This window comes from Barbus barbus, assembly GCF_936440315.1.
Source record: "Barbus barbus genome assembly, chromosome: 20".
Lineage (NCBI taxonomy): Eukaryota > Metazoa > Chordata > Actinopteri > Cypriniformes > Cyprinidae > Barbus > Barbus barbus.
In genome coordinates, this window is record NC_136748.1 from 19,329,238 (window position 1) to 19,351,878 (window position 22,641).

Genomic DNA, 22,641 nt, shown 5'->3' on the forward strand with positions numbered 1-22,641 from the left:
ATGACCTAAGCTATCCGATTCTGACCCCAATATATCCCCCCCAAATTTGTTTCTCAAAATGCTTACACCAGCTGAGTGTTCGGAGCCATGTGAACTCCAAATATCGTTACCCCACTGAGATTTCCACCATTTGTAATCGTCAATAGTTGAATGACATTCCTGAAGAAAACAGAAATCAGATTTGTGTTTTTTAGCAAACAAAAAAAGAGCTTTTCGTTTGACACTATCCCTGAGGCCCCTGGCATTAAAGGATATTGAAGACAATGACATGAACCACGAACAATATAGAAAAGAAAGTTTGAGTGAACCAAAAGAGTACACTCGTTCAATCACTATCCTCCAAAAAGAGCAACAACCACAACAACAGCTCAACCGGGAATAAGGTGTTCAGATTTAAGTTCAGAGAACAACAAAGACTACGCTTAAACTTCAGCTTTCGAATAAAGATTTAAGAGCCCAAAGTAAAGTAAATAATTAACAATAAAAAAAATATAAGTATAAAAATATATATATATATATATATAAATTATAAAATAAATAGATAAAAAACAACTCGAGTATATATATATATATATATATATATATATATATATATATATATATATATATATATATATATATATATATATATATATATATATATATATATATATATATATATATATATATATATATATATATATGTATATATATATAAAAAAATTAAAAATAAAAAAAACTTACACTTATCAAGCTAATCACTTAGAAACAGTTAAATCAGAAACAGTTGCTTGTTGAATAAGCATTGCCAACATGTTAAGTGTTGGCTACATCTTTAGCAGTCACTCTTTTACCCTCTATCACAGCAAATGGACCGTGAAAGCCAGCTCTCTTTCCTTCCCATCTCGCCTTCTCTACCGTCGGCCACAGGAGAGATCTTGCATCCTTGTCTTTCTGCGAAAGATCCTCGAAGATCTTGATCTTCTTTTCCCTGAGAAGGATGGACGTTTTGGCATCTCTCCAAACTTTGTCCCGCTGGGACCGCGACGAAAATAAGACAATTATACGACGAGAGGACCTTTCCGCAGCAAAAAAAAAGAAGCCTATGAGCGATGTCAACTCCACGGGGTAGATCTGCAGCGATGCTCGGGGAAACCTGAAGAGGTCGATGATCATCTGCTTTACGTTCTCTCCTGCTTTCTCCGGAATACCAGCGACGCGAAGATTCCATCTTCTCTTGTACGCATCCAGATCATTATAAGTTACTTATCACGAAGCTCGACGTTGTCTTTCTCTAATCTTACGATTTTCTTTTCCAGTTCCTCAGTTTTAGCATTCAAATGCTTCACCTGTTCACCGTGGAATTGGAGGGAGCTGATTATCGGTTTAATAGAGTTTTCAAGTACCGTTTTTTCAACTCCTTGAATTCGGCGCAAAGTTTCTTCGTGCATGGCCTCCATTCTCTGCATGAATCTCATTAGCATGGCATCACTCACTGAAGGACTGTTGGAACTCGGTTTACTTTTTTTCCACAGGGTTCGGTTCAGGTGTATCGGGTAAAAGCGTGAACTCAGACTGTCCAACAACTGCATCCAATTCAGTGTTTAGAGTTCTCCTTGCATAGCAAAGAGAGTTTCTTCTTTATCATCCATAATTGCAAGTCAGCACAGCAATTTATAGCAAAAGCACGTGGGTTATTATTAGCAACTAGCTGGCAAAAGCGTCTTCAGTAAAGCTCGAATAGCAAAAAAATGCAACGGAAAAAAAGATAAAGGAGGCTACTTAACTCATAATATAAACTCTATCTTCCAGTTAGTTCTGAACATGAACCGTTTTAAACAACCCGGGATCTGAGCAAAGTTTTTAAGGGCTCCAGCAAACCTGTCTTGCTACGACGCCATCTTGGCCGCCTTTCATCTAATCCAGACTTGTGAGCAAAACCTATTTGTAGTCAATCACATGCTGCCCTCTAGTGGCTGGAGGAGGAAATGATAGCTCATCCAAAAATAACAGTTCTGACATTATTTTTCTATTCCAAAATGAAAATTTGAGGACTCATTTTTCCATACAGCAACAGTTCAAAGAGTAAATGATGACAGAATTTTGGAATATTCCTTGTACAACTCTGCTTTTCCATTATCTATTTTTCCATTATGCACCTTATAGGAAAATTCATAGATAAGTCCAGAATGAGACTACATTCTTGCTAGTCTGCAATTTTGGTAAGTAGCATGACTCCAGTTGGGAAAAATAGAAAACAACAATTTCCACAAATGCAAAACCACATAAACAAACTACAGACACAACACTGCAGGTTTAAACCTACAGTTAAACAGAACACAGGACTGATATGAGGAATAAAGACTGAAATGGCTGGAAATACTGCCACTCTCTCAAAAACACACAGAAATGTGGTGCCAAATAGGGCAGCTCAAGGAGCTTTGATGTCGGTCTCTCTTGGAATGCTCTCTTCTCCTCTCCCACCTTTATACTCCTCTCTTTCTATCCCTCTCTCATTCTTTCTTCTGTTTTCCTTACAGATTCTCACAGCAGGCAGGAGCACAGGGCAGAATGAACCAGTGTGTGGAGCAAAAATGTGTGTTTTTTTAGATTGTCAAAGCTCAAGAAGAAAAGGGAAAAATGATGCATATGAGTAACTATCCATTAATTGCTCAAACATTTTTCAAAATGCTTGAAATCTGGTTTACAGTTTAGTCTGTGACAGTCTGACATTTTCTATCATTTTGTACTATTATCATCAATTAAAATGTCAGAGTAAAATGGATTGAAATTAATAAATATGGCAAACATGTATCAACTGAATAATAAAAAGAATAAAAAAACTGCAAAAATGCAAGTTAGTGTGTATGTGTCTGGGTTTGAGAGACAGAGATCGAGGAAAGAGAGAGTCTGTGGGAGATGAGTGTTTATGTTTGTGGAAGGAGGAATTCAGTAGGTTTGTGGGAACCTGGTGTACGTGGATCTCTTCTCATCTCAATGCTGGTGTCAGATGACAGGCATGTCTTTGATCAGTCTGTTATTAGTGAGGTGTGTATAAACAAGAGGAATTCAGATCTTATGCTTTGTGTTCTCACTCTCCCCTCAACCATTCCCCAACTGCGTGCACATAACCCAGACACAAAGGAATACCATTTCATCTATTAATCTCATATCACAAGTATAGTCATCGAACATACAGAAATGGGTGTATATGCTGATTAAGACATCTCAAGTGTGTGTAAAAGTTGATCGGTCTCTCATGAGAACAGAGACATGAACGAGCACTTGCCAGCAGAGAAATTTACAACGGACCTGTGATGGGAGTTTACTATTGTGTGTTGATGTTTGTGCATGTGTCTGCTGAGCAGACAGATGGATAGGACAGCCCTGTCTGGACCGTTGCCCATGTTTGTGGATCCAAACTGCCTCTCTCCAGAGACATAGACAGATGCCATGTTAAGAATGGAAAACTAGTGTAGTGCAAAATATATACAGCATAACTGTTTAAAACAACAACGAAATAAAAAAAGATTAGTCTACTCTGCAACTGTAAAAATTTTAGCCAACCATTTGAAAGTTTTGCGTCTGTAAGACCATTTTTGTTTTTCTAAGTCTCTTATGCTCAACAAAGTTGCATTTGTTTTTATCAAAAATACTGTAAAACAGTTTAAAATATCTAAAAAAAAAAAAAATAATAATTATATTAATATATTTTTAAATGTAATTTATTCCTGTGATGGCAAGGCTGAATCTTCCTTACTCCAGTCTTCAGTGTCACATGATCCTTCAGAAATCACTGAAATATACTGATTTGGTGCTCAGGAAGCATTTCTTAGTTTCAAAGCTGAAAACAGTTGTGCTGCTTAATATTTTTGTGGACATGTATACTTTTTTAGGATTCTTTGATAAACGTGATGAAAGTTCAAACGAACATGTAATGAATCAAGAAGAAATTTACTGTCACTTAATTATAAAAGTGTTAAAAAAAAAATCTCCCTCACACAAACGTTTTGAACGGTAGTATAATTAACTAATATGCCATTCTGAACATGTGAAAGTGGGTAATTGAAATAAAGGTGTAATGAAACTGGAGGGAAGCGAAGATGGATGAACAAAGACAAAAACATGTATTTTTAGCTTATGATATTCTTCTGCAGCAAAGAAAACCACAAAACACAGCTCAGACAAGACCACTGAACAGCTTGTGATGTTTACTGATCTCTAGTCAGAGGCCTGCTAAAAGAGAGAGAAAGCAGCGATATCATACAAAGATAGCATCCCTAATTGAAGTGTCTTGCTCAGCACGTATCCCCAGATTCTCTCTCAGCATTTATTATAGCCGAGTTAAGACTCAAATTGTGTTTTTTCCTTGTGTCTGTGTCTTTGAGGATATAAAATACATGCAGACAGATTCCAATCACTGCAAAGTATCTTCTCCTTCAGTATAAAGGAGCAGTCAAAAGCAGTCGTCGAGGCCCTGAAATTCGTATTTTTTCCTGTCATGAAAGTGTGGTCCAACCAGCCACAAGATAATTAGCCAACCAGATGCCAAGCTCTGCCATGTTTATTGACAATCCTGTCCTCCAGCTAGCCAATCGCACTGCAAAGATCTACAACAGCAGTCTTGTGAAACACCAGAGGGATGTTTAAAAGAGTCCAAGACACAAATCACAATCAAGACAAACACATCCAACAATCAATGCAATACAAGAGCAAAGAAGCTAGCAATCTTCTAGAAGGCAAAAGCCACTTGGCAGGGCGAATTAGTTGTATTTGCATTACAATTGTGTGTATTGCTGAAATAACAGCTCGATCGGGTTCTGAAAAAAACAGCCAGACAAATAACCTGCTTTTAAACTAAAACACAAAACAAATTAATCCAAATACTGAGCATTGCAGTTCATCCAAACTACATAATCACTTGTCAAACCACATGAACAACTAAGAGTGAACAACAGGCACTAAGTGACACAAACTAATGGTTAGAGAGTCGGACTCGTAATCCAAAGGTTGCGGGTTCGAGTCTCGGGCCGGCAGGAATTGTAGGTGGGGGGAGTGAATGTCCAGCGCTCTCTCCACCCTCAATACCACGACTGAGGTGCCCTTGAGCAAGGCACCGAACCCCCAACTGCTCCCCGGGCGCCGCAGCATAAATGGCTGCCCACTGCTCCGGGTGTGTGTTCACGGTGTGTGTGTGTTCACTGCTGTGTGTGTGCACGTTGGATGGGTTAAATGCAGAGCACGAATTCCGAGTATGGGTCACCATACTTGGCCGTATGTCACTTCACTTCACTTCAAACATATTCTGCCTCAAATCAGTCATTCTTCATCCTGGCACTCTGAAACTGTAACATTAGTGTGATTACTGTATTTGAGCACTAGGTGTCAGGCTGCACATACACAGCAGAACTCACCACAAGAGTGTAATTAAAGCACTCACATTTTCAATGACAAAGGTCCACTCTTTGTCTTCAAACTCCTCTGCGTGGGGATCCTGAAAAAACAAAGTGGAAATGAATTAAATGGCACACAAACTGAGATGAGGCTCATTAAACAAGTCTCAGAATAAAGCTTGCTTTTAGTGTCTTTTGTAGCAGAGATACTGGGCAAAAGCAACTCCACAGATCAAATCAATCTCCATTTACTGATCAACAATAGAAATCAAAGCAAGATCTGCATTTCTTGAGAAATAAAATGTAAAACATAAAAAGGATGTAGAGACGTTTCCATAATGACTCATCCAAAGTTTAATCTGGCTACATCAGTATTATAACGGCCAATTGCAGTGTAACCGGTCAGAGACAAAGTGTTCTGTCTCATACAAGTCACACCTCTCACACTGATCTCTATTGTGATCCTATTTCAAAGTTGAATCAGGTTTATTAGTTTGGTAAATGTGCATACGAGGATGCAAATACTTACAGGTTCACTTGACCTGCTGTTCTGTTGCTCTAGAACTGTCCGTCAGCTGACCGCAGGGTTGGCGGTACACAAATGAAACTTTCATGAACTCATAAACGCCTAACTGACCCACTGCAATGAGCTCTGGGAGATGTAGTTGTACATGAAAATGATTAGTGTGTGTGTTAGTGTGGTTTGGTGAGGACAGGGCTGATAAGGAAAATGTTTGGACAAGCACTTTGTGTGTGTGACCTTTGTAAACACAATGTGGAGACTGTTAGAGGATATTCAACACCAGGTCAGCCTGTTAGCGCTAGCTCGTAACTTGCATGTGTGTGTGTGTGGGGGGGGGTTTAAGTCAGTACTTTTGCCCCTCTGAGGACATCAAAGCTGATGAAATGATGGATGAATTCTAAATTGATCATCATACATGTTCATAATTACATCTGTGCTGTTAACAGGAGGAACCTCAGATCTACAAATTTCTTTGTCTAATAAATGTACTTCCTCTATGGCTGCACATGGGGCTAACAATTCAGGATGTAAGGTCTCACTTCACTTGTGCCAGATGTAAAAGTCTGCTGACCGGTATCTCAAAAAGACTAAAATAATGAGCACAGACTTCCTGCTGCCGTGTCAGTTTCTGCTGCACACACACTTGAGAAGGGGGTTCAAATTTGAACTGTGGTAGTTAAATTAGAGTGGATTCAGGACGTCTAGACACCAGCAGACCTGCAGATCCCAACCAATCAGCTTCTGGGAAAACGCCAACTGCTACAACTGGCCCCAATAACATCTAGGCCTACTTGGCCCCTAGATGAGAGACTGTTTTTTGTGTGTGTAAATGCATGTTTTTACCTTAAATAGTGTGACAGTGATCTCTATGTTCTCTGGAACAGGCCACACCACCACTCCTCTATAGGGATTCTTGATGCCAGGCTGCCAGCTATGAGACTGCAAACAAAAAAAAGTGCATGAAAAAGTTGCATGAAATATTAATTAAAACTAACAACTTTACTCATACAAAATAAAACTGAAAATGTATACAATAATCTAGTCATTGCTACAATAAAAAACCTACTCAGTATTTCTGTCTTGTTTGCCAGTTTGAATTAAACATTTTTCTTACCTCACTGGCAGAACTTGTTAAATGTCTAAAGCATGAAGCATAAAACAAGACTATCATTAAGTCATTTTACTACAAGTAAATTAGATATTTGTTCTGGAAAACAAGAATTTTTTTGCAGTGAATTTGGAGTGATAAGCTGTTACATAAAGCTTTAATGATTCAAGTTAATGTGCGTAATTTTTTGAGCCAATATCAGCACCAGAAGGACATGCCATCCCAAACTCACATCATTAGCTCAATCGTTAAATACATTTAAATGCACATTTAAAAGTTGATTTCAGTTGGACTACACCTAAAAATGTCACAAACACTTCAGTCATGACTGCTCTTTCTATACTAGTCTGGTTTTGTTAAGTCAGGCTTAACAGACCTAGATAATGTAATTGTAGCTCAGCATCGTCTAGCATGTATACATCGCTAATTGGGCAACAACTGTCTTCAGCGTTGTGCTTGCTCTAAAATTTGACCTGTGATGTGTATTTAATCCATCAAATTATATATTAAAGGTGCCATAGGTGATTGTCTTCAGAATTTTTTTTTGTTATTCTGGTTGAAAATCTCTTCACATCCTGATTGCAATTATTAAGTAAAGTGGTCTAAATGTATTTATATATTCTGTGGAAGGTGTAGGACCAAGAAATGTTCATCAAATCAAAATGCTCAGTCCGAGTGTTTTAATAGGCTTTCCTACCTACCTGTCACCGTATGTATTTGCATACCTCTGTGCACCCAGTTCGTGCAGACAGGAAACGTCATGAGCGTATCTGCACACTGTGCAGATAGATTGGCAGGCAAACATCAACAACCGATATTCCTTCCTGGTTTTGTAGTACTTTTACTAACTGTGCTATAACGTTTTCTCACCGGTGAATGACACATGATGTAGCCCAGCGGTTCCCAATTCCAGTCCTTGCGCCCCCAGCTCTGTATATTTTGCATGTCTCGCGCTAGTTAACACACCCGATTCAGATAACCAGCTCGTTAGAAGAGAGCTACGTGCATGAACTGTGTTCCGATTGACATGCTCCCTACACAGTGTTCATTGCTCCCTACTCCCTGAGCAGGGGAAATCCGTTGGATTCCTTAATTCACGGATTTGCGCTGCGCAACGTCTTCACACATAGACAAAACTATATACCTCTGTAATTAATCACAATTTAAATTCTCGCACACTTTAATGCCCTTTGTATGGAACATACGTTTTGAACTGGAATCATGGTGAAATATCTGGTGATGTCCACTTCGCAGGGTACTAGATATACGAAATGTGCAGAGCGAGGAGGGCGTTAGGGCTGTAATTGGAAACCATTGATGTAGCCTATTATAGTAATTTAATGCTGTCTCTGGTATTCTACCCTTTGAGCATATGTGCGTTCAGGGGGCGTGGCTTTGGACGGCGATTGCAGGGAGGGTGGGACATTCGCTTTCAGTGCTATCAGGCTAAAGTTAGCATTTTCCAAGATCTCCTATTGCACCTTTAAGAATGTAGCTCAACTATAGTAACCCACTAGTTACTGCACATGTAAACAAACTTGAGGCATTGTGTGCAACTGCATTAAAAGAAAAAAGAAAGAAAAAAGTAATATTGCCCACCTTGGATGATTTCCTTCGGCTCCTGCGTGTCCAGACAACGACTAGCTTGTCTGGTTGCCTAAAAAAAAAAAAAAAAAACAACATAAGAGAAAAAAAATTAAACAATCAGCATTAATGATGACATATTAAACAAGCACAATATCTAAAAGAAACTCTACCAAAGCTTCAGATTTCATGTCTGCTATGAACAAACTACAGAGAAATCGGGTCTAAAACACACAAGGCCCAACAGAGAATAAGATCAGATGAGAAATAAAAGAGAAAGATGCTGATCAGCTTTCTCAGCAAAGAGCTCAAAGTCCAACTGATGCTGCAAATCAATTGATACACTTATCACATACAGCCTAACCCAGCAGTAAACTACCTAACTCACTGCTTTGATTTTGAGAAGCAAGGGTGTGTGCACTAGATGTATGTGTTAATGGAGTTCAATTCATCCCTCACACTACAGCACAAATACACCTTACAGTACAACATTCACAATGCACATCAAAGTGAAGACTCACGGATGGACCTACGGGTTTAAAGATAAACGGGCTCTTAGAATAGAAGGAGAAAAAGGTTTCAGGACATCTGAGCAGGACTGAGAGAGAGAACACACACAGGAACCAGGACTCGTAATCTAGAATTGGATTACCAGCAGTAAGAGGATTGACCACAATCTGACAGGTGTGTGTTTATGCATGGGTGCTCTATGTGCATCACTGTCCTCATATATCCCGTTCCAAACATGGTAGAGCAGACAGAAGGATGAACGATCTCCTGCTGTGTGTCTGGATTATTCTAGATTACTAGATGTATCAGTTTCCTAGGAACAGAGAAATGTCTGCTCCCCCCAAAAAGGATTTTCTGTGGAAAATCACCACTGATTTTAAACCAAAGACTAGACTTAAACTGTGTTCGGGAAACTAGCAAGAGAGCATCACAGAAACCATGCACAGATGCTCCATTGTGTCTCTACATTTCTAGAACACACACACACACACAGCCTCATGCCCTACAGCATCATGCTGTGTTTGACATGGAGCACTGAAGACAATCTGTTTCCAGTCATCTCTCGCTCTGAAATACCGAAACTCTATTTATCCTCTCTTCTACAGGAACATCTAAAAAAATTAGAATATTGTGAAAAAGTTTCATTACATGTAAAGTAAAACATTTCAAAAGTTTTTTGGTTTTAATTTTGATGAATAGAGCTTAAAAGCTCATGAAAGTCAAAAATCAGTATCTCAAAAAATTTGAATATTTACATTTGAGTTTCAATTAATGACCATCCCTACAGTATAAATTCTGGGTATCTCTTGTTCTTTGAACCACAATAATGGGGAAGACTGCTTACTTGGCAATGATCCAGAAGACGAACATTGACGCCCTCCACAAAGAGGGTAAGTCACAGAGGATCATTACTGAAAGATGTGGCTGTTTACAGAGTGCTGTATCAAAGCATATTAAATGCAAAGCTGACTGGAAGGAAGAATTTGGGTAGGAAAAGTTGCACAAGCTACAGGGATGACTGCAAGCTTGAGAATACTGTCAAGCAAAGCTGATTCAAACACTTGGGAGAGCTTCACAAGGAGTGGACTGAAGCTGGAGTCAGTGCATCAAGAGTCACCACGCTCAGACGTCTTCAGGAAAAGGGCTACCAAGCCACTTCTGAACCAGAGACAATGTCAGAAGAATCTTACCTGGGCTGTGGAGAAAAAGAACTGGACTGTTGCTCAGTGGTCCAAAGTCCTCTTTTCAGATGAAAGTAAATTTTGCATTTGATTTGGAAATCAAGGTCCCAGAGTCTGGAGGAAGAGTGGAGAGGCACAGAATCCATGCTGCTTGAAGTCCAGTGTGAAGTTTCCACAGTCAGTGATGATTTGGGCTGCCATGTCATCTGTTGGTGTTGGTCCACTGTGTTTTCTGAAGTCCACAGTCAACGCAGCCATCTACCAGGAAATTTTAGAGCACTTCATGCTTCCTTCTGCTGACAAGCTTCCTGGACATGCTGATTTCATTTTCCAGCAGGACTTGGCACCTGCCCACACTGCCAAAGGTACCAAAAGCTGGTTCAATGACCATGGTGTTACTGTGCTTGATTGGCCAGCAAACTCGCCTGACCTGAACCCCATAGAGAATCTATGGGGTATTGTCAAGAGGAAGATGAGAGACAGCAGACCCAACAATACAGATGACCTGAAGGCCGCTATCAAAGCAACCTGGGCTTCCATTACACCTGAGCAGTGCCACAGGCTGATTGCCTCCATGCCACGCCACATTGATGCAGTAATTCATGCAAAAGGAGGCCCAACCAAGTATTAAGTGCATAGAAATAAACATACTTTTCAGAAGCCTGACATTTGTTTAAAATATTCCTTTTTTTATTGATCTTATGTAATATTCAAATTTTCTGAGACACTGAATTTTGGGTATTCATTATCTGTAAGCCATAATCATCAAAATTTCAAGAAATAAAGGCTTGAAATATTTCACTCTGTGTGTAATGAATCTATATGGGTTTCACTTTCCGACAAAAAATATTGACCTTTTTCATGATATTCTAGTTTTTTTTAGATGTACCTGTATATTTCCATTCCAACTTGGACTTGTGTGTTTCCTGTAGGCTAGTTGACATGCTCTACGGCAATTCTCTTTTCGCATAATCTTATCAAAGTTTTTCATAATGGCTTTATGTTTCCTCATGGATGGGTCACAATGTTTCTTGAAAGGACTTTTATTCAGCAAGGCTGCATAAACTGATCAAAAGTGACAATAAAGACACTTATAAATGTTACAAAAGATTTCCATTTCAAATAAATCATGTTCTTTTTAATTCTTCCCATTCATCAAAGATATCAGAAGTCATTAAAAATATAATAGGCTATATATGATTATATAATAAGTATCAATGTATATTATTCATTCTAAATGAATTTACCTTTTTAATAATAATAAAAAAAAACATTTGACATAAGAATTTGATATAAAAGATGACACATAAATTTAATAAAGGTATAATTTTTTTTTACTGTGCTCCAAACAGAAATCTGATCTGATCATCATCCAGTCTGTCTGGAATGACATGAAGAAACAGAACCAACTGAGACGGACTAAATCCTGAAGAACTGTGGCAACGTCTCCAATATGCTTTGAGAAACCTATCTGCAAAGCTACCTGAAAAACTATGCACAAGTGCACCTAGGGCAAAAGCTGCTTAAAATGCAAAGGATGGTCACACCAAATGTTGATTTAATTTAGTTAACAGAAGTTATTTATGACATTATGTTTGACAGCACAATATTATTGCAATTTAAAATAACAGTTTTCTATTTTAATATACTTATATTAAATATAATTTATTTCTGTGATCAACACTGAATTTTCAGCATCATTACTCCAGTCTTCAGTGTCACATAATCATTCAGAAATCATTCTAATACACTGAATTATAATCAGTGTTGGAAACCGTTGTGCTGCTTCATATTTTGTTTTGTTTTTTGGGGGGGGAGGCTGTGATATTTTTTTAGGATTCCCTTATTAATAAAAAGTTCAAAAGAATAGCATTTATTTAAATAAGACATTTTGTGTTACAATGTACAATGCTATTCAAAAGTATGGGGTCAGTAGATTTTTTCTTATTTTTTAAAGAAATTAATACTTTTATTTGGGAGGGACGTGTTAAATGAATAAAAAGTCATAGTAAAGACTTATATTGTTAGAAAAGATTTCTGTTTTGAACAAATGCTGCTCTTTTCAACTTTGCATTCAAAGAATCAAAGAAAAAAAGAATCACATGTCCCAAACAACAATATGAAGCAGCACAACGGTTTCAACACTCAATAATAAATCAGCATATAAGAATGATTTCTGAAGGATCATGTGACACTGAAGACTGGAGTGATGATGCTGAAAATTCAGCGCTGCGTCACAGAAATAAATTATATTTTAAAGTATATAAAAATAGGAAACCAATATTAGAAATTGCAAAAAGATTTCACAATATTACTGTTTTTTCTGTATTTTTGATTGAATAAATACAGCCTTTATGAGCAGTAGAGACATTAAAAACATCTTACTGATCCCAAACTTTTGAGCGGCAGTATACTGCTGGCTGACAAAGGCCAATGAACCAGAGACCCGCTCAGTGTTTCTACAGCCAATGCCAGCATAGACACATACAATTATACAATTATTGCACTTCACAATCACAGCAACCATCTGAACCCTAAACACAAGCATTATGTGTTCAACAGAACTACATTACAGTATTGCTATTGTTTCAATGCGTTTCCTGCGGCAAACCCACCAGCATCCTGCCAGAAACAGAAAGAACTACACCTGTAACTCATTTCATGATTCATTTCTTATATCTCATATGTGCACACTGTGTTCCCTAGGGAACAGTTCATTTCTCAGACCCATTACCACACAGATCCTTAAAGTCGGTCAGTTGTTTTAGCTCAGATTTGTAGCTGCAGGTCATGCAGCTCTAGATACATTTAGATGTACTTTGCCTGCCAAAGCCAGAGAGTCCTTCTTTTGACTGCTCTTTCAAGGTCCATCTTAACTACCTACAAAAACCCTAATATGAAATTTTTCCATGATTGGCATTCTTTGTAAATCTGGCAGGTGTCTGCTGATAGAAACCTGCCCACAACTGAGGAGTGAGTACTGAAGCCAAAGCCCCTTTCACACAGCACGTTGGTCCCGGAAAATTGCCGGAGTGCCTTCTGTGTGAACGCAAACACGTCCCGGGATTAATTCCGGGATCGTTCCTGGGTTGGGGACCTAGTAACATTGCCGGATTCAGTCCCGGAATGAGCTCTGTGTGAACAAAAGCCAGAACCAATTCCGTAAAGGCTGATGACGTGCGTTATCATGCGACTCTTTTACCGGGTGTTTTGAAGGCAGATCAAAGTTCACACGACGAAAAATGTGTAAAATGGAATGAAGCAGCAATCAGGGAGCTCCTCACTATCCGCGCTGAATCTGAAATCGTTCGCCAGTTTAGTGAAATGGCACGTGTCTTTACGGGATCTTTACGGGTTGTGTGTGAACGCACCCACGGATTCCGGAAAATCCCTGCAAGTGTGAAGGAGCTAAAATCAAACGATCCCGGGATGATTCCCGGAACACATTACCCGTGTATTTTCTGGAATCTGTGTGTGAAAGAGGCGCAAGAGTGTCAAACCCTGCTCTGGGAATTTAAGACAGACAGGCTGCAGTTCTGCATCATTGTTCACACCTTTTATTACAACAAGAACTGTATAAGACTTCCAAACGTGGCATGCAATTTTTATTTTTTTTTAAGAAATAATGAGTCAGAAGTGAACTGAATAGCACAAGTGTTTAGCAGCCCTCGTTAGGCCTAATGATGTACAGATTGCACAACTGTAGGTGTCTAAATGTTGTTTGAATAAGCAAGCCCTCAGAGACATGTTTATTACTTGAGTAAATTTAAGCAGCCTCATGAACTACACTACTGGTCAAAAGTTTGGTGTCAATAAGATTTTATTTAATGTCTCAAGCTGACAAATGTTTTAGTTGATAAAAATGTTGTATTTTAGCATTTAGTTTATAAAAAGACAGTAAAACCAGCAACACTGTAAAATACTAGTATTGCAATTTTTAATAACTGAAAATGTGCATATCTAATTAAAATAAACAGCTGCAAAGCCAATTAAATGTTTTAGTCTTTAAAATATTGATTTCAAAGAATTAGCAGAACAAAAACTTTAGGAAACCCTGATCTAAAATAGTTTTAAGGTCTTAATTTGGAAACTGGGCTTGTCTGTAGGATTCAAATGGAGCTGAATGTTTTCGGTCTAGCTAGTAAATGTAGATCTATAACTTTTATTAATAGACAATAAACACCCCCATAAAAACAGTGGAAAATGTTGTGGGTGTGAGAGAGAGAGAGTTTTATAATCATCTTGAGCTATTACCCAAGTGTTCCTTCTCTATTACAGAAGGGGTCCTGTTATGCTTTTTCACTTTTTGAATTTTAGTCAGTGTGTATGTTTGGGCATACAATTTACAAAGTTACAAATCACAAAGTCCACTCCAAAGAGAGATATTTCTTTTTTTTTTTAAATCTCTTTTTAAGAACTACAACAAATGGCTCATTTGGACTACAGCGTTGTTTTCCGGTGTTTGTGATATGAGAAAAATAAATCCCGCCTATGGAAATTTGAATGGTTGGCGGGTGGGGAGAACGCTTGGATTACTGTTGCACTTATCTGTACATAGTAAATGCAGTTATTTTTAAGCTGTTGTTGACATCCTTTCTAAAACATGATTTAGCCAAAAAAACAACAACAATAATGTTATGTCTTGCAATATCCACGCGTGCAAAGGTTCTGCACGATCCTCTTCAATATTCTCGAGGTCTGAATTGATATGGCAATAACTAACTTGCTGTTTTGGCAAGGGGCGGGGCAATACTGAAACACCGTCTAAGCTGTTCGCCAATCACAATGCACTGGGACAGATAGCCAATCATTTCGTTTTTCGGAAGGCGGGCCTTCATCAAACCCGGAACTAATCGAGCTGTTTGTGCCAGGCTGGGGAGAAAGGTATTGTAATAATGCAAATTATGTTAAAAATAATGCGATTTTCAAACCACCAAGCATGAGAGCATGTTCTAGGACACCCCCAAAATAAAATCAAGACTTTGTAAAAGAGCATAATAGGACCTCTTTAAAATACATCAATGCAACAAGACTAATTGTCTCTGAGAGGCACAATACCTCAAGATGCCATTTACACTTTTGATTACAGCAAAACAAAACCTGCAGATTTCAGGAGTGCTGACATAAATAAATAAAGAGAAAAGGAGTGACAAAGTGGGTCATCACACAGCAGGAGATGTTATCAGCAGGAAGTGGAGCAGGGAAGAGAGGGCACACAGACAGGCAAACCCAAGAGGAAAATCCTTCACTGGGAACCAGAAACACAGCTGCCCCAACACAAACACTAAAGCTCACACACAGAGAAAACCTGAGTGCACAAGAAAGAGGGCAGGATGTCTTTACACTGGGCATTAACATCACAAGTAGTGGTCGACCGATGATGTTTTTTTGACAGCTGATGCCGATACCGATATCTTGGAAAGCAGAGTGGTCGATGGCCGATATAATTTAATTTATTTTAATTAATATATAAGAAATATTTGAAAATGGATTTAAAAATAAATATGTAAAATAAACATACTTATACTTCAGATGACAAAGTATTTTTCACAAATAAATAAATACTTAATAAAAATATAATTAAAAAGGAAGTAAACGTATTAGTTTTGGAGAATCGATACAGTATCGCCAAACAAAATATCGCGATACTCACGTATATCGATATTTTCTTACACCCCTAATCGGACTTAAGGCATGTATAGAGTGACTCAATGAATCACATGATGACTTATAGTGAATCACAAATCTTTGCTTGTATGAACTGTTGTCCACTGTTTTCAAATCAAGCGTTTTGTTTCAGGCTAAATCAAGTTAACAATCCACAAGAGATAGTGGAATTTTTTTTCTTTTTATAACTAAGTTCATTTGGGACATGTGTTTTCTAAAAAATGTCCTATATTTATGTATAATGTCTATAAAAAGTCATTTATGGAGCAATGTTCTTGTAATCTGTGACCTTACGGTCTCTCACTCCACAGGGAAAGGGAGGGAGAGGAAGGGATGAGACGCCACGAGAGGAGGAGTGGACAGACCGAACCACATCCTGACTCAGACCGGATGGACATAAAAATAATAATACAGATTTCCGCAACCATCTCTAGGCTATGAACAGCTCCATCAATAAAAAGGAAGGAACACATGTGACAGACACAGACAGTGATGCTGTCAATCATAAAACGCCCCCTCTGATTTGATCTCTGAACGTCTGAATCAAGAAAGAGAGCAAGACAGAGAGCAGCTAGTGGAACAGAGTGATATTAAGATTAACACACTAAAAAGCCTGTAACGGGAGATCAGGAACACACAATACAGTACTGCCACACAATACGGCTACGAGAGAGCTGGCAGACGAGAAGGTTATTGATTCGGCTATCTGTGTAGCCCTGTTTTTAAATTATTTATTAGAATAAAGTGAAAGAGTAACAAATCTCTGGTACTCATGTAAAAAAAAAAAAAAAAAAAATTAAAGCCTTAGCAATGTCTGATTGACCATCATGAAATTCACTGTATTCCTATAGCAAACAGTTCACCCAAGAAGTGTCCCTCAAAACATGAATTATAACTATGACTTATTGACTTATGAAATGAGTTAGGCTATTCATTCTAAGATATCCAAGCATTTTCAAAGTCAATAAATTCTTCAAGACTATTTAAGATATTCTTTATACTTAAATGTCAGCATGAAATAAATTCACCCTATTTTCTAAATGCATTTTATTTATCTTATTGTAAACTATTCATCACGTATTTCAAATTTTCACTTCTTAATTCCAACCCTTTCATATAATCGACTGCAAGCAGGCATTTAGATCTGCCTAAATCCAATTCAACAACAGATGGACTGACTTCCCACCCTACATTTTCAATAATCCATTTCATTTGGACGTACATGACAATATAGAAGAAAAGAGCTTAAATTTATATTTTAAAAACAAATTCTCGGAACATGCAACACAATTCCTTGTTCAGGCTCTTGTTCTTTCCAGACTGAACTATTACGGTGCTCTCTTGGCAGGTCTTCCAGCCAATTCCATCAAACCTCTACAATTAATCCAAAATGCCGCTGCAAGACTAATCTTTAATGAGCCGAAAAGAACGCACGTCTCGCCACTGTTTATCAATAGCTGCTCGCATTAAATTCAAGGCATTAATGTTTGCCTACAGAACCACCACTGGCTCTGCACCCCTCTACCTAAATTCATTACTTCAGACTTATGTGTCCTCTAGAAGCTTGCGTTCTGCAAGTGAACGACGCATTATTGTGCCATCCCAAAGAGGCTCAAAATACTTTCACTGACTTTTTCATTAACTGTTCCCATCTGGTGGAATGACCTGCCCAACTCAATCCAAGCAGCTGAATCCTTACCCATCTTCAAGAAACGGCTAAAAACACATCTCTTCCATCTTTATTTGACCCTCTAATACTCTCTATTCTAATTTTATTTTATCTATCTGTCTTCTTTTTATTTAAAAAACAAAAACAAACAAAAAAACACATTTGACCTATCATTTGCATATTTATTCTCAAACTGCTAGCTTTTTTTATTAAACTAACATACGCTTTATTTTTTCTATTCTATCTACTCATTTTCTTTAAAAAAAAAAAAAAATCTTTTTATGTGTACTGCGTTAAGCTAACCAAGACTTGTCATAGCACTTGCATGTTGTTGCTCTTTTGTTGGTTTTGATTGCTTCTAATGTCCTCATTTGGATAAAAGCGTCTGCTAAATGACTAAATAAGTAAATAAATAAAATGAATTTGTAAATTTGGAATTGAATGACAGATTAATATATTATTTAATCTGTTTGTTTCAGCAGGTATCTTTACCAACTTGCAATAAACCTTTTGCAGCTCAATCTGCTGCCTTCTAGTTTTTAAAAATATTTCATTTAAAAATGGATAAGACGCATGCCTTTGGTGTGAGAGACCCGGGTTCGAATCCACTGTGAGACACCAATGTGTCCCTGAGCAAGACACTTAACCCCTAGTTGCTCCAGAGGCGTGCGACCTCTGACATATATAGCAATTGTAAGTCGCTTTGGATAAAAGCGTCAGCTAAATGAATAAATGTAAATGTAAATTTCAGAAACATTTTACCTCAGATTTAGGCCTATCTGACTTCATTTATTACATGTACAGTTGTTCCTTCTAAACATAGCATAGCTAACTGAGTGGCAGATCTTTCATACAGACACACCCATCCTTCAGCACTATATCGTAATGGAAATATTCCTTTAAGTTTACAAGTTTTATAGAAGCCATTGTGAAAAACCGCAATCAGTGATGCAATCATCCACTGAACCAATACACAAACAAAGAGAAAGAGAGAAAAACAGTGAAGGTCGATTGGTACCCTTATAAGGGAATAAACCAAAAAATGTGCCTGCACTCAAAGTGGTGTCATAAAAATACTATCAACATTATAATCATTATTGGATGCTTTTCAACATTTTTTTTGTAAATTTATAAATAATTCCAGTGACCCAAAATTAAACTTGTTCCTTGCTTCTTAACACCACTGAAGATAATTCAATAATGTAATATAAATCATCATGATATAGAGCAGTTAGAAAACAGTTGTGTAAACAAACAAATTTACATTTTTGATGCATGAAACCTTGATGAACATTATAAGTGGATTTTAGGGAAAAAATAAAACACCACAAATGTGTAGAATATGACACTGCATATACTGCAAACTGAGCTGTATACGATCACTGAAGACTACAAACTAATTATTTCCTCCAAGTCATTTCAAGTTGCTGAAAATCTCCCCTTATCTGGTCCTGCTAGTAAGAAAGGCTTTAATTTGAGTCAGAGAGCACACAAACATACACACCCAGTGTCATGAGGCACATGAAAGGACTTGGAGTCCATTAACTCAAACTGACTGATACATAAAGCCATGAATCCTTCATTATAAGGGCTGACTGCATCCAGACGGCATGAACCCAAACCCAAGCACTGAGAGAGAGAGAGAGAGAGAGAGAGAGAGAGAGAGAGAGAGAGAGAGAGAGAGAGAGAGAGAGAGAGAGAGAGAGAGAGAGAGAGAGAGAGAGAGAGAGAGAGAGAGAGAGAGAGAGAGAGAGACACAGACTAATCATCTCAGTAGCAATGTTTCCATCCACCAAAGTTTAGGATAACAAATTTAAAAAAAAATTATAAAATAAAAAAAAAAACTATGATGGAAACACATTTACCAAATAAATTAATCAATGTTCAGTTATGTGACTTTGTCTCAACAGTGACTGGATAACTGAACTAACCAGCGCTCCAATCTCATTGCACAGCATCTCAAATGTTATTTTAATAATTCTGAAAAGCCTGAGCCAAAGTCCATCACCAAAATGATTTGTTATAATCACCTCCCATAACTGCCATCCACATCCCATAATATCAGGGATCCAAATGCAAGACAACATGACAGCGTTTGTCATTGCGTGTGTTGTATGATAAGGGGCAACTAATTTATTATGTAGCAAAAAAAGAGCTACTGGCTTCCCCGGTTGCAGCAACTTTTATTTTTTATTGGTACTTTGCACTAGTAACAATTTTATTCTCTTGAACGCAACAGTGCTCTACTTGAAAATGTTTTATGCAATATTTTACTTTTATGCACAAGTTAAATTGGCCTGGATTAAATAAAAACATGGCTACCACGAGGTGCACTGATCAATGAAACCTAAGCTATACATCATGACTCCCCCCTGATCACTTACATGACCTTATTAAACCTTCAGTCTGCTCAGCATGTGCAATCAAACACACACACACACACAGATCTGCATCTTCACAGCCTCCTACACGGCATCAGTAATTTCCTCACATCCACATGAAGCAAAGGCTCAGGGATGGTGTAATACTTGCAGTGAGGCACTAAACAAATGATTAAAGGAACATTCTGGATCAATACAACTTAAACTCTATTGACAGCATCCGCAGCATAATGCCAATTACTGCAAAGATATTTTAGGAGCATTACAGTAAACCATTTACAATCACATTAAAATACACTCCATTTAAAAAAAAAAAAAAAAAAAAAAAAGTAAATAAATGCTAAAATTAGATAAGACCACTGTGACAGAATCACTTACTTTGATTATTTTACTACTGGTAATTTTCTGTAGTAATCAACACTGGGGTAAAAATGCTGTCGATTAACTTGCTTTGAGCTTTTCTTTAAAAGAAAAAAACTGAAACAAACAACCTGCCAATTGCCAGCATCCATTCATATGAGGGTCTTTTTCATTCACCCTGAATGACTTAACTCACAGTGACAGGGAGTGAGGCATCTGTGTGTGTTGTGGACAAGAGGGTGATGTATTGTGACAGACAGCAATGTGAGCATTAAATTGCCATTTTTCAGGCCAAAGGCTGGGCTCAATGCTAAAAAATATTTTGCACTCCCCCTGCTAAAATTTTCACTCATTCACAACAAAATAATTCTAACAATAACAATAAAATAAAATTAAAAAAATTCATGTTTTTTGACTCATGAAACCTTATATTTGAATGAATAAGATTGTTTTGACCAAATCGTCTTCATTTAAGGTTGTTGATCAGGCAGTCCTTATTGTCAAGCCCTGCTAAAGGTGGAGAAACCAAGAGAAGAGGAGAGGATAGAAAATTAGAGGGGAGATATCATTTCTTATAATGAACAGATGGATGAACACACGGACAACACATCTGGAAAAAGAGAATCTGCTTTTACTGACAACCGAAATTGTGTGTATTCAAGTCTGCACTCCATCTTACAAAACAGCTTGCCCAGAAGCATTCACTATAGCACAGATGCTATGTGTTGTTTTGTATTCGCTCTAATAAAGTTACACATAATCTAAGCTAAGGATGCACCGAAATGAAAATTGTTGGCCGAAGCCAAACAAAATGAAACACTGGGCCGAAGGCCAAATACTGAACGCGGTTTTTCGCGTTTTCCCCCTTTGCCAATTTTTTCCACCATTGCATAAATTAAATAGCCAAAATGTGTGTTTTTTTTTAAGTTATATTTATGGGCGTTTTGTGCCATTATTGGGACAGGACAGTAGAGAGCTGACAAGAAACCATTGGGTAGAGAGAGAGAGAGGGCGGGATCGGCAAAGGACCTCGAGACGGGAATCGAACTCGGGTCGCTGTGAGCACAGACCAAAATGTGCTTTTTTCTGTTTTGTCTTGCTTTTCAAAGAAAAATATCAATTACAAAACAACAATTTAAAAATATTTACTTAACACTGAACATTTTTTAACATTCTAGCAGACATTATACCAACAAAGCACAATTTAACTTAAAATTAATAAGTTTGTAAAATTATATTTTTTAGTAATTTTTGAGACCCCCTTCTTGAATCAGGCTTGTATTTTTTTACTGTGCAAATAAATGCAGCCTTGCTGAGCAGAAGATAATTCTTTTAAAACATCAGTATATATTACAGATCCCAATTTGAACACAATAGAACTAAAAGTACAGTACTGAAGTACTGGGACGATTTTGAGCGAACTATTTCCCAGTAACATTTAAAGGGTTGCATTCGCACAGACAGTGGGTACTAGGAAGTTCCCGCGGTGCGAACACGCCAAAAAGTTAGTTCGGGTACTATGAAAAGGTTCCTGCGGTGCGAAAGGGCCTTATGTGTGATTTTATAATAAATGTATTAATAGAGCTGTTGTAATTATTATTATTAGCATTATTATTGTCTTAGGATTTCAATTATTTTACAGAACAACAGTAAAATTACAATACTAACATTTATGTATGTTGATGGAGTTCTTGCTTTTTCTTTTTTTCCTCAGAAACCTGCAGGAAGACCTCAGTTCTGCAGTTTATTTACTAATTGTTTAAGGTCATTTTGCAAATTCAAATCATCATACAGTAACCAGCAACAACCACCCCTTCCACTTCTCATCGGAGAGATGAGATGCAACACTAAGCAGTCTCTCGCTGTCGGTGCTTGTTATGATTTTTCCATCTTTCTCAGACAGTTTTAAATGCTTCCACACAGTGGACATGTTCGCTGCATTAGTGCGCACCTCTGTTTGATCACGTCACATCATTGTTCGGTACAATTTATTCGTTCTTTTTGCTTATTCGGCTGAACACCGAAAGAGTTTTTTTTGCCATTTTTGGCCAAACAATTTCGGTTGCCGAACATTCGGTGCATCCCTAATCTAAACCCAATTTAGCACTCTGGATCACATTTGAGCTGAACGGTTCTGTTGAACCTTGAGCCTACAGAAAGAGGAATCAAAGCACTCACATCAGACCAGATCAGAAAGTGCAAAAGGGTATAATGGATCTACTTAAACATGTATCTCTGGTCAATTCCCCTCTGCTGATAGGATGTAAAAATATTTCACACTATAAT

The 22,641-nt window shown here is 37.7% G+C and overlaps 1 protein-coding gene across 2 annotated transcripts in view; it reads right to left on the bottom strand.

Moving 5' to 3' along the window:
* The window catches only part of LOC306886592 (EH domain-binding protein 1-like), a 143,379-nt gene that overhangs the window by 115,067 nt on the left and 5,671 nt on the right, over positions 1–22,641 (bottom strand). For both annotated transcript variants that reach the window (XM_079443839.1, XM_079443838.1), the window contains exons 3-5: positions 8,603–8,660; positions 6,739–6,834; positions 5,420–5,473 (exon numbers count right to left, since the gene is read on the bottom strand). In XM_079443839.1, coding sequence (XP_079299965.1) covers positions 5,420–5,473; positions 6,739–6,834; positions 8,603–8,660 — 208 coding nt within the window. The remainder of the gene's footprint in view (positions 1–5,419; positions 5,474–6,738; positions 6,835–8,602; positions 8,661–22,641) is intronic.